Source organism: Tiliqua scincoides, chromosome 2 (genome assembly GCF_035046505.1).
Source record: "Tiliqua scincoides isolate rTilSci1 chromosome 2, rTilSci1.hap2, whole genome shotgun sequence".
Classification (NCBI taxonomy): domain Eukaryota; kingdom Metazoa; phylum Chordata; class Lepidosauria; order Squamata; family Scincidae; genus Tiliqua; species Tiliqua scincoides.
In genome coordinates this window covers 263,715,124-263,727,604 of record NC_089822.1, presented here as the reverse complement: position 1 = coordinate 263,727,604, position 12,481 = coordinate 263,715,124, and the positions used below count along the sequence as shown (strand labels likewise).

Here is a 12,481-nt window from a genome sequence, read left to right as displayed (position 1 = left end):
CTGAGACCCAAATCAGTCCTTGGATCAGCACCGTGATCTGCACTGAAGCAGCCCCTATATGCTAGTCACACTTGTGTATGCACCAAAACTGGTTTCAAAATGAAGAACAAGAAATATAAGGAAAACTGCTTAAAGCAATGATACTGAGCCTGTGTGGTAAGAAGCGAGACAGACCGATTGTAAAAGCACAAACTCATTTTTTTTCCTCTTCTAGTTAAAACAAAGACCTATTCATTCAATGTAGCGACATTGTTCTGCAGAGAACTTGGCACGCGGCCAAGTCTTGCCAAACCCTTGACTTTGAAAAAACCAAAACCATTTTAAAAACCGAAACCATTTTTTTTGCTCTAGTTGAACATTCAGAGATGGACCGTGCTGTTTACATTTCAGGTAAGCATATAGCATAACTAGCAGTCCTTTATACCTTGTATCACTGGTTATGCCAGAACTGGTTAGCAAATGCTTAGCAAGCAGTGGAGGATGGGGGGAAGGAAAGCTCCTTGCTGCCTCCTCATTCACTTTCCCCCCACTAGGCTCCGCTCCCCACCTCCACTTTCCTTCTCTATTACCATTTCCTCCCCCTGCAGCCCTGGGACTCCCTTTCCCCCCACCCCCAGCCAGCTTTGAACTCAGCCCCACACCCAGAAGGGGCTGCTAACCTTGGGCAAGTGGGCAGGAGAAGCCACATGAGTCAGGAAGTGACCTTCACATCCATTGCCCCTTCCCCTGTTTGCCCCTCCAGGAAACTGCAATCACCCTTGGGCAGGGGGACCAGAGGTCCTCTTTTTCTAGCACATGTCCACTTTTTTAGCCTCATGTCCTGGAAAAGAACTTAAATGCCCTCCTTTTCCTTGTGAGCAGCCCCTGCAGGCAGTGCATAGCCTTGGAATTAATAAATTATGAGCCCTATCCTATGCATGTCTACTCAGAAGTAAGTCCCATGGGCCTTACTCCCTGGTAAGTGTGGATTGGATTGCAGCCTATATGTAATAAACAGGGTTACCAGATGTCAAAACTCTAGAAGAGGACAAGGCACCCCAAAAATGTAGGACATCCAAGAAAAATGTAAGACATGACAAAATGAAAGCTAAAAACACTCATATATTGAGTTCATATGGTTAATTTAAACAGTGTATTACATTTAATTTATTACATATAATTTATTAATTTCAAGATTGCTATGAGCTGCCTGCAGGGTTGTGTTTTAAAGGTTCCACTATGTCTGTCTTTAGCTCAGGAGGAAACTCTCCTTTCAGCTCAGTAATACCTCCAGGCAATGGCCTTGGATTGCTGGGGACCTCCTACAGTTGCAGCTCTTTTGTTGACATGTAAATCTCATTCACCTGAGCCATCCTTTTTGGGAGGAGAAGAAGACTAGCCAGGACCACAGAAGTTGGGTCATTTCCTCCTTCTCCCCTTCAAGCAAGTTCAGGGAGTGGAGAGAAAAGGTGTTTGCCTGAATTCCCTTCTCCAGAAGGCCATCCCAAGTCTCTGATTCCCAACTTGTAGGAGAGGAGCTAGTACTGAAGCCATGAATGAGCAAACATCTGAAGGTCCACAAGCAGCAGAGGGATCTGGAGGGGCTGACAGAGACCAGCCTGAAGCTGTGATGGAGTCACAAGAGGGCCAAGAGGAGCCAGGCAGGGAGATGGAGCAGCGCTGGGAAGCCCAGTGGCAGGAGTTCCTCAAGACCCTGGAAGCCCCTCACTCCACATGGGAGATGCACCAGTTGTCAGAGGACACACCCTGGGAAGATGCCAAGGCCTTCCTGGCCTCCTTTGAGCAAGTGGCTGCAGCCTGTAGGTGGCCCCGAGGAGAGTGGGTGGCTCGGCTCCTGCCCGCCCTGAGTGGAGAAGCCCAGCAGGCCTTCAGCCTCCTGGCAGCCAGAGACAAGGAGGACTATGGGAAGGTGAAGGCCACCATCTTGAGAGGAGATGCCCTGAGAAGGGAGGTGCAGCGCCAGCACTTCCGGCAGTTCTGCTGTCAGCAGCTAGGAGACCCGCGAAGGATGTACAACCAGCTGCAGGAGCTTTGCTGCCAGTGGCTGAAGCCAGAGAGGCACACGAAGGAGCAGATCCTGGAGCTGCTGATCCTGGAGCAGTTCCTGGCCAGCCTGCCGGTGGACATCCAGAGCTGGATCCAGGCTGGAGGGCCGGACGACTGTGCCCAGGCTGTGGCCCTGCTGGAGGATTTCTTGCTGAGCCAGAGGGAGTCCGACACAGGGACATGGCAGGTGAGGTGTTGGTATTCAATTCCAAGATTCCAACAGGGTACAGAATGTGGGGTGGGTTGTTTGGAACATCTGCCAGTCCACAGCTACAACTGGAGAGAATGGATTTCAGGTAGGCAAGGCCAAAACCCTCCTGACAATCCCAACTTTAGTCACTGAACATTATTTTTTTCCACAAAAGCATCTCTGCAAGCAGACAAAAGATGTTCAAGCTACATATTAATAAATCTCTAACTGGAGGACATTCGGAAGACTATCCTTCTTTGTATCATTTCAAGTGGCTCACATTGACTGAGTACATTTAAACAAGATTTAACCTTTGTGTTGGATACCAAAAAAATATGTTTTTGGATTTACAGTAGAACCTCTTTAAGTTGACAACCCAAGGGACTGGAGGAATTGGTCAACATAGGGAGGTGGTCAACATATGCACACAAAAAAAAGGCTATAGAAAATTAGGTCTAGAAAAACCCAAGGCTCTAGAAAATTAGGTCAACTTAAGGAGGTGGTCATTATAGAGAGGTGGTCAACTTTGGAGGTTCTACTGTATATGTATTTAGTGGTCCTGCTTGTGTAGAAAAGGAAAGAAAATATTCAGATCCAAGAACAACTGGAGTGATGTCGAAAATGAATCATTATTGAGAGAGGTGTTTGTTTCCAGTGAGCAGGATAGGATTTCAGCCAAGGGCTACAATCCCATCCACACTTACCTGGGAGTAAGCCCCATTTACTCTAATGAGACTTACTTCTAAGTAAACATGCCTAGGATTGGGCTGTAAGTCCTTCTGAACACAATGGGCTTACTTCTGAGTAAGGAAAACAACACCGTTTTCAAACTCCTCTACTCCAAACTCTATATGATTGATTATCATTTTTAATATTCCAGCAGATGTTTTGATACTATCTATCCCAGGGGTGTCAAACTCGTTTCATACCAAGGACCGAATGGCATTCATGATGCCTGCTGAGGGCCAGAAGTGATGTCATTAGGCAGGAAGTGATGTCATTAAACAACTCAAAACCAAAAATAGCACTTTTTCTCACTTAGGAATTCATTAACTTCAAATGACATAACAGAAAACATGCAAATCTTTATCATATTTCAAGATATGGCAGAGCCCAATTTTCATGGGGCTGCCCTTTTAGCAGTAACACCTCAGTACTGCTCAGCAGCTGAGAGCCTGAGGGTCGGATAAAAAGCTTCTGTGGGCCGCATCCGGCCCCCGGGCCTTCTGTTTGACACCAATGATCTATCCTGTTGGTTTTCTGTTTCTCAAAAACTTTTCAGCATATGTCGTCCTTTCAAGAACACATCCAAGTGAGTATGCAATTCTATACACAGTTGCCTAGGTGTAAGTCCCATTGACCTTCGTGGGTCTTACTTCTGGGTAAATGTGGACAGAGTGACACGCTTACAACCCAATCCTATACTCCTCAGGCTGAAGCCGTGTGCGCTACCTACCATGGGGGGAGGGTAGACAGGGTGACCAGATACAATGGAGGACACAGTGCCTATACCTTTAACCATTGCAATAGAAGAGGGAATTTTGGCAGGTGCAGCTTAGTTCTGGTGTTGCTGGTTGCCAATAAAGTTGGACTGTTAGATTCAAAATTATCCTGCAAGGGAAATTTATGTTGTCATTTTCCTGTGCCTTTAAGCGCAACAGGGTAGAAAATCCACAGGCATAGCTTTACCCCAAATATAAATCGCAGTACTGAAGGAGCACTGAAACTGCGCTGTCAGTCTTAATTGTCCCCAAGTTGTGAATGAGAAAAACACTTGGCCACTTTACTTGGTTCTCTTAGGCTGCAGTCCTATGCACACTTACCTAAGAGTATGCCACATTGAATAGAATGGGACTAACTTCTGAGCAGACTTGCAAAAGGCTGGACTGATAGTAGCATAGTTGCCCCAGTCGCAAGGTATCTTGAAAGCTATTGAAAAATTTATTTGTCACAAACCACATCTGGAATTACGCACCAAAGGGAATAGGATGTACGAGAGCAGGACTTGTCTCTTGTCTGTAGTCCAGTGATTTTCAACCATGAATGGCCCACAGGTGTGCCGTGGAGTTTGGGGGACGGTCATTTACTAGTAGGGCTGTTGGAGGATGTGAGCCCCCCCAAGCAGTGTGGTGTGCCTTGTCAATTGTCAAAAAACTGATGGTGTGCCTTGACAATTTTAATGCCTTGCCAGTGTGCAAGAGATTATAAAGGTTGAAAATTGCTTCTGTAGTCCCTGTGTTCTGAGTGCAGTTCTCTTCACTGCTTCAGGAGCCAATGCAGGAGTGGGCTTTGGGGCCCCTGGAGGCAAACAAGGAATTCCTGGGCACGGTGCAGGAGGAGATCTCCACAGAGCAAGCAGAGAGATTCAGAGGCACCCAACAGAATGCCAATGGGGAGGTCACTGTGCCAGGTAAGAGTTTAGCCTGTGACCCTCAGTGCTGTCATGATGGAGGTAACAAAATGTCAAAGGAGGTCAAAGTCCTGCACCTTTAGCAGTCATGTGGGAGTTTGGGATGATTCAAGTGAGGGTGCAGAGGGCAAGAAGGCACCTGTGAAATGTCCCTCTTCTGCCCAAGTTATAGTCCTTCTGCTCACCCTCCACTTGCCAGGTCTAGTAATCCATAAGGGTGATAGTGGTCGGGATAGAGGGAATTTTAGCAAGGGCAGATTTCCTTGCCCTTGGGATGACAGAGACTCTGTACCCGCTTGTACACAAGTGTTCAAGGGACAGGAATTTGCCCTGCTTTGCCTCTGGCCACCTCTAAGGATGAACAGGTGGACCAATCCTTCATCTCTTTAAAATGTCCCTTCTATCCCTCACAGGCATTGAATCGTATGTCCAACTGCATTGCTTCCTCCAGAAGGTCAGGACATGGCTGAAACTGAGTTGAGGAAAGTTCTTGGTGTCCAGCTGGACCAGGTTGGTTTCTGTAGGGCTGGGACAGACACGTGAACCAAGTGGCATCCAATGTTCCTTTGTCGGAGGTAACCGGGGCTGATCCATCATGGGCCAACTGAGGTGTTTGCCTTGGGTAACAGATCAGTGGACAGCGTCCACCTCCATCCATCCACTTGCCTCCTGGGCCTCTTCTGCTCCATAGTCCTCTTCAATTTCCAGTCGAGGGAATGGGAGGAGCAGATCTAACACATTACACAGGCCAACACAAATTTTGCTTCCTTAAGCGTTACACCAATTCCTGGGTATATTTGGGGTGCTGATTCCAAAAATGGCATATGTTTTGCCCTGTCTAGTTTTGGAGACACTGCATAGCCTCTTTAGTGAATGGTTCAAGCAGCTTCCTCATGAGGAAGCCTACACCATGGCTTCCACATAAGGAAGCTGATTGAACCATTCACTAAAGAGGCTATACTATATCTCCAAAACTAGACGTGATAGGGCGAAACAGATGCCATTTTTGGAATCAGCACCCCAAATTCATATCAAACCACCATTAAGTTTGGGAAAAACTTTTCTGACCCTCAATTTTGTAGGCCTGTGTTACCAGTAATGAAACATAAGAACAGCCCCACTGGATCAGGCCATAGGCCCATCTAGTCCAGCTTCCTGTATCTCACAGCGGCCCACCAAATGCCCCAAGGAGCACACCAGATAACGAGAAACCTCATCCTGGTGCCCTCCCTTGCATCTGGCATTCTGACATAACCCATTTCTAAAATCAGGAGGTTGCACATACACATCATGGCTTGTAACCCGTAATGGATTTTTCCTCCAGAAACTTGTCCAATCCCCTTTTAAAGGCGTCTAGGCTAGACACCAGCACCACATCCTGTGGCAAGGAGTTCCACAGACCGACCACACGCTGAGTAAAGAAATATTTTCTTTTGTCTGTCCTAACCCGCCCAACACTCAATTTGAGTGGATGTCCCCTGGTTCTGGTATTATGTGAGAGTGTAAAGAGCATCTCCCTATCCACTCTGTCCATCCCCTGCATAATTTTGTATGTCTCAATCATGTCCCCCCTCAGGCGTCTCTTTTCTAGGCTGAAGAGGCCCAAACGCCGTAGCCTTTCCTCATAAGGAAGGTGCCCCAGCCCCGTAATCATCTTAGTCACTCTCTTCATTTGGCACTCTGCCATAGGAGCCAGGAGATTTGGAGGAGTCCCTGGAAACAGCTCTGATTTTGTGGAATCTCTAAGGAAATCTTTGTCTCTTGGGTGAGATGCCAGAGCACTACTAGAGTCACCATTCTTTGGTTTTCTAAATATTACACTGGTCAGGCAAATTGATCTTGTTTCAAGTACACAGCTGTGAAGACACACATGTAGACATTTAAGGCTCCATAATGGTGCACAGCCTGCCTTTCTGAACTCTCGGTAAGATATTGGAGGTTTTCTTTGATATCTTTACGCAAAGGAATAAACACTCTATTTGCTTTTAAATCAGTGTGCATGATGGGCCACTGGGGAAGCCTATACTGTAGGGAAGCATAACTATAGCAGGCAGGAGCTGATCTCCAGCCATGTGCGGTAAGCAGGATGAGGGTGAGACTTGGGGAAGTGACCTGTGGTGTGAGATGTCTTGCAAGCATCCCACCACCTGGGACACCCATATCCATGAGTGGATCCCATGGGACTGCCTCTTAATGACATAACCACATGGAACACTTTTCAACCTCTTTTCAACCTCTTCATAAATGCTTTTCAACCTCTTCATAAATGACCTGGAGACAGGGTTGAGCAGTGAAGTGGCTAAGTTTGCAGACGACACCAAACTTTTCCGAGTGGTAAAGACCAGAAGCGATTGTGAGGAGCTCCAGAAGGATCTCTCCAGACTGGCAGAATGGGCAGCAAAATGGCAGATGCGCTTCAATGTCAGTAAGTGTAAAGTCATGCACATTGGGGCAAAAAATCAAAACTTTAGATATAGGCTGATGGGTTCTGAGCTGTCTGCGACAGATCAGGAGAGAGATCTTGGGGTGGTGGTGGACAGGTCGATGAAAGTGTCGACCCAATGTGCGGCGGCAGTGAAGAAGGCCAATTCTATGCTTGGGATCATTAGGAAGGGTATTGAGAACAAAACGGCTAGTATTATAATGCCGTTGTACAAATCTATGGTAAGGCCACACCTGGAGTATTGTGTCCAGTTCTGGTCGCCGCATCTCAAAAAAGACATAGTGGAAATGGAAAAGGTGCAAAAGAGAGCGACTAAGATGATTACGGGGCTGGGGCACCTTCCTTATGAGAAAAGGCTACGGCGTTTGGGCCTCTTCAGCCTAGAAAAGAGACGCTTGAGGGGGGACATGATTGAGAGATACAAAATTATGCATGGGAAGGATACAGTGGATAGGGAGATGCTCTTTACACTCTCACATAATACCAGAACCAGGGGACATCCACTAAAATTGAGTGTTGGGAGAGTTAGGACAGACAAAAGAAAATATTTCTTTACTCAGCGCGTGGTCGGTCTGTGGAACTCCTTGCCACAGGATGTGGTGCTGGCGTCTAGCCTAGACGCCTTTAAAAGGGGATTGGACGAGTTTCTGGAGGAAAAATCCATTATGGGGTACAAGCCATGATGTGTATGCGCAACCTCCTGATTTTAGGAATGGGTTAAGTCAGAATGCCAGATGTAGGGGAGGGCACCAGGATGAGGTCTCTTGTTATCTGGTGTGCTCCCTGGGGCATTTGGTGGGCCGCTGTGAGATACAGGAAGCTGGACTAGATGGGCCTATGGCCTGATCCAGTGGGGCTGTTCTTATGTTCTTATGTTAACACATGTGCAACACATTTTGAAGTTAGGGTGGGGATGTTTTCTTATTTCCTACAGGTGACAAACCCCAGTAAGACTGGTGGGACTTTGCACGTGGTGGAGCAGACACCGATGCAGTCAAGCCAACAGACCATGTTCTGGAAGGTTCTGCAGGAGGAGGATGAAAATGTGGATTCCCTGGGTAAGGACCTGCTCTGCTCAGCTCCAGTAAATCCAGAAACCTATTGCCCAAATAGTTCTCATATTTAAAATTTGAGATATGCCTATAGATCCTTTCCTGAATAGTACATTTATATGCATATATGAAGCAAGACAGAAATTAGTTTTTGACACAAACATGTAATGACTAAAATATCCATCAAGTGATGGAGAGGTAAAGGAACTGTGGATGGATGAGTTGCAGCCAAGAAGATCCATTGGTTCCAGAACGTTTTCTGGAACGTTCTTTCTACTGATTTTTCCTCCTTTCTTTCTCTGCTTCTTCACCTCTCATTCACACGTCTGCCTCCTTTGCATCTCAGATTGTTATGCATGGCAACCGTTTCCTCTTTCTGAGGTGTTTTAGGATTGTTGATGACTAATTCTGCAGTGAACAACACCTGTGAAGACTCTGTGAAGCTGAAGAATGAAATAACTTTTATTTCTTTTTCACATTTCCATACCGCCCTTTCTCCAAGAAGCTCAGGGCAGTGAACATAGCTCCTTCCCTCCATTTGTCCTCACAACAACCCTGTGAGGTAGGTGGGGCTGAGAGATAGTGACTGGCCCAAGGTCACCTAGAAAGCTTCGTAGCTGAGCAGGGATTTGACTCTTGGGTGTTCCAGTCTTTTCTAAATGAAAAGATTGGAGGTGACGCTCCGTCCCTTTCAACCCATGTGGACCATTTAAGAAGAGTTTAAGAATGGCCCAAGAAGGCTTGTCAGGATTTGAGAGGCAATCCCAATGATGAGTGGAGGAAAAAAGATATACCTGATGATATAAGCTAAGATCTGGACATCCAAATCTTCGAGTGTTTAAAAGTTGTATCTTGTAACACATATACGATATGAGGAATAACATTCATTTTTAAAGTGTTAACTTGCCCCAGTGGAATCTTGGGGAGAAGAGGAATTTAGAGGGGGGGGGCGGGCTTTCTCCAAAGGAAAAGGTTTATTTAGGAGCAATGCATTCGATCTATCAGTTCACATCTTATTGATTTATTGCATGGTAGAAAAAAAGGATGCAATACATAACGTTAGGAATCCATGAATGTTTTTGTTTTGAGAGATTCCCAAGCCAAGGCTCAGATAAGGGGTTGGAGTGGAATTCTGGGGTTCTTCTTGCAACATGGGACGATATCTGGGTTCCTTCAGGAAGACACTCCCATCAGTGTTCCTTCTCTGCCAGAAATACATGGCTCAGATTTCCTGATACATAGTTAGCAGGAACAGATTCACAGCCCAGTCCTATCCAGTGCAGGTGCAGTGGGACCACAAGGCCCATGCAGTGTTGGAACTGAGCAGGCTGGAGGTGTCCTTGGGGTAGAAGAACATTTGCTGGCGCAAGTCCCAGAAGCCCTATGTAAGGCTTTTAGACCCGGGAAAGGGGTTAGGGTATGGCAGGACTCCTCCACTGACCCTGCCCCTCTCCCGTGCCTGCTCCACCCCCATTCCATCCTTCCCCCACCTTGCTACACTCACTTCCCATCTCCATTCTACCCTTCTCCACACCTGCTCTTTTCAGCGCTGTACTCACCAGCGCCAGTAATTGCAGCTCTGGATTCAGCACTGGCAGAACACTGCAGGCCTTCTATCCACGCTCCTTATCTCAAATGTGTTTTACGGCACATTTGGGATGGCTAGCATTGGCACAGCTATTGTTGCACCAGCTTTATTTATATATTCATTCATTCATTTTTATACCACCCTTCTACCAAAGAGCTCAGGGCAGTGTACATGGCTGGTCCCCTCCTTTTTTCCTCACAACAACCCTGTGAGGTAGGTGAGGCTGAGAGAAAGTGACTGGCCCAAGGTCACCCAAGAAGCTTCATGGATGAGGGGGGATTTGAACCTGGATCTTCCAGGTCTGAGTCCATAGTGACCAATAGGATTGGGCTATCTGTTCTATTGAATAGGACAAGATGAGCATCCCTCTTCATCTCTGTGTATTTGCAGAAACCTTGCAGAAGATGGTACTGGGATTGCCTTTGATTGATCTTTTAGTGATCCTTTTATCATTAGTTCAATATATTCATCTGTTTATTTATTTAAAGAATTTATAGCCCATTGTTCAGCCACTGAGGGCAATCTAGGTGGCTTACAATATTAAAAACAATAATAAAACTGTAAAAAGAGTTAAAATTACATTTTGTTAAATCCCAGCCCACCATGACAGCTATCAAATGCCATCCTTAAAGTCTCCAGGAAGATAGAAGTTCTTAATTGCAGGGGGAGGGAATTCCACTTTCGGGGCAGCACAACCTAGAAGGCCCTCTTCCTTGCAGCCATCTCCCTCACTTCCTTCAATGGTGGCACAGACCTTAGCCAGGTTGTTAATGAGCCCTTAGTAAAACCAAAGATCAGCTTGGTTGTATGACCTTTCTGTAGTCCGATAGCATGGGGTCGGTCAGGGCTGGATAAGAATTCCAGTGGTCCAGGGGAAAGTCTTCACTGGCTTCATTCCTTTTCCTGCTGAGTACCAGAAGTAAAATCCATAATACAAAACAGCTACATTTCCTGAGCTGTGTAAGCACTAGGAAGTCCAAGTGCAGAATCTGTGTTTCCTTGGCAGCGAAACTTGGTTTTCCTGTTTTAGCAGAGATGGCTCATGATCTTGGACAAGAATAGACTTTGGGGGCTAGAAAGGGAGATGGGCAGGAGGGGAAAGGCAGGATGTGTCAGGAAGCTTAAAAAGAGGTCCCCACAATATAGACGAAATTCCTCTCTCTGTCTCTTCAGATGATGGGAAGGGAACTCAGCTGAAGGTGAGGAGTACTCAGCTTGGAGGAAATGAGCCAGTGGAAACACTCAGGAGAGGACAAGAGAGAACCCAAGAGGATGTCCCCATGACAGTTCAGATGCGGGAGGAAAGGTGTGAGCCCAACAGCAGACAGAGAACGGAGCCAGTTCTGGGATCTAAAGAATCTGATGAGCTCCCAGAAGGTCGTGGAGCTGCCTGCAACAATCCCAGCCCAGCGGATACAGATGGGGAAAAGGCATCATTTTCCAAGTATGGCAGAAGGTACAATCCTAAATCAGGACTTGTTTTTGAGCACACCGGAGAAGAGTACAATGAAGGCCCCCCAGTGGGGGAAAAGATTCAGCCAAAATCAGACCTTGAGAAATATCACAATAGCCAGCTAGAAGTGAAAAATGATGATTGCCAAGTGTTTGGGGTCCGTCTCCACTCCAATTCATTAACAAAACACCCAAAAAATCATACTGCAGAGGATCTTCACAAATGCTCCAAGTGTGGAAAAAATTTCTCTTGTAGATCAACTTTATTAAGGCATAAGCAAATTCATACTAGAAAGAAACCACCTCACAAGTGCCCTGAATGTGGAAAGCGCTTCAGAGATGTGACAGATTTGAGCAGACATCTGACAGTCCACACAGGGAAAAGACCACACCAGTGTCCTCAATGTGAAAAAAGTTTTTCTCAGAGATCAGCTTTATTACGTCACCAGAACATTCATGGTTGTGAAACCATCAGAACATTCAAACAGGAGTGAAACCTCACAATTGCCCCGATTTTGGAAGAGGCTTCTTTTGGAAATCAGATTCCAGACAAAATTCTTTTGTTAAACCATCAGAAAAATCATACTGAAAGAAATCTTGTGGGTGTCCTGCATATGCGAAAAGCTTAAATGAGAACCAAACACTGATTAGCCACCAGAGAACCCCTGTAGGATATCAACAGTTAATAGATCAAAGGTACAATGTTCTCTCAAACTCTGATGATTTCTATAGTACACTTTGCTTTGTTTGTTAACAAGTTGGTGGCTTATGCTGCAGTCATTAGAAGCAGAGTTACAGGGAAGGAGTTTGAACATTGATGGGCTCAGTGCTGCGTAACTGTGTATTGATGGGCTGAAAAATGGCAGTCAGTGTTCAGTAACATGACCTGGGTTAGGTAAAATCCTCAGGACCACAGAGAGCTCCATTTTCCACCTTGTGGCCAGCAGCTGCAGAATAAATATTTGGATAACCAAGATGCATATATGGGCTTGTCTTGTGGAATTGATACAAGTTTACATCTCATCCATGTGGGTAAAAAAGGATCGGGCCCTCACAGGCACCCAACCCTTTTTTAGGATTTTGCTATTCCTGGTTCTGCTTGCCAACACAGAGCAGCCCAGGAAAGACTGTCTAATTAGAATCTTAAGCCAGTCTTGGTAGAACTGCCACCCAGGGCCTCTGAGAGGAATTTTATCTGGGGGTACAAAGTTTCTTTTGGGCCCCTTTGCAAAGGGGGAGGGGTGAAACAGAGCAGGGGAAGGTAGTGATGGGTGAGCAGAATAGGAGCAGGGAGGGATGA

The 12,481-nt window shown here is 46.2% G+C and overlaps 1 protein-coding gene across 1 annotated transcript; it reads left to right on the top strand.

The window, feature by feature from the left end:
* The first annotated feature begins 1,531 nt into the window (after nucleotides 1–1,531).
* Nucleotides 1,532–11,675, top strand: LOC136639143 (zinc finger and SCAN domain-containing protein 16-like). Its single transcript, XM_066613156.1, has 6 exons — nucleotides 1,532–2,233; nucleotides 4,505–4,646; nucleotides 5,098–5,156; nucleotides 8,024–8,147; nucleotides 10,903–11,185; nucleotides 11,438–11,675. The coding sequence occupies exons 1-6, from the start codon at nucleotides 1,532–1,534 to the stop codon at nucleotides 11,673–11,675; spliced, it is 1,548 nt and encodes a 515-aa protein (XP_066469253.1).
* The last annotated feature ends 806 nt before the right edge of the window (nucleotides 11,676–12,481 follow it).

Excerpts from the sequence above, each read along its gene's own strand:
- LOC136639143 (XM_066613156.1), top strand. The coding sequence starts at position 1,532 with ATGAATGAGCAAACATCTGAAGGTCCACAAGCAGCAGAGGGATCTGGA. Across the intron at positions 8,148-10,902 it reads TGAAAATGTGGATTCCCTGG|ATGATGGGAAGGGAACTCAG; the intron begins GTAAGGACCTGC and ends CTGTCTCTTCAG. Across the intron at positions 11,186-11,437 it reads TTTTCCAAGTATGGCAGAAG|ATCAACTTTATTAAGGCATA; the intron begins GTACAATCCTAA and ends TTTCTCTTGTAG.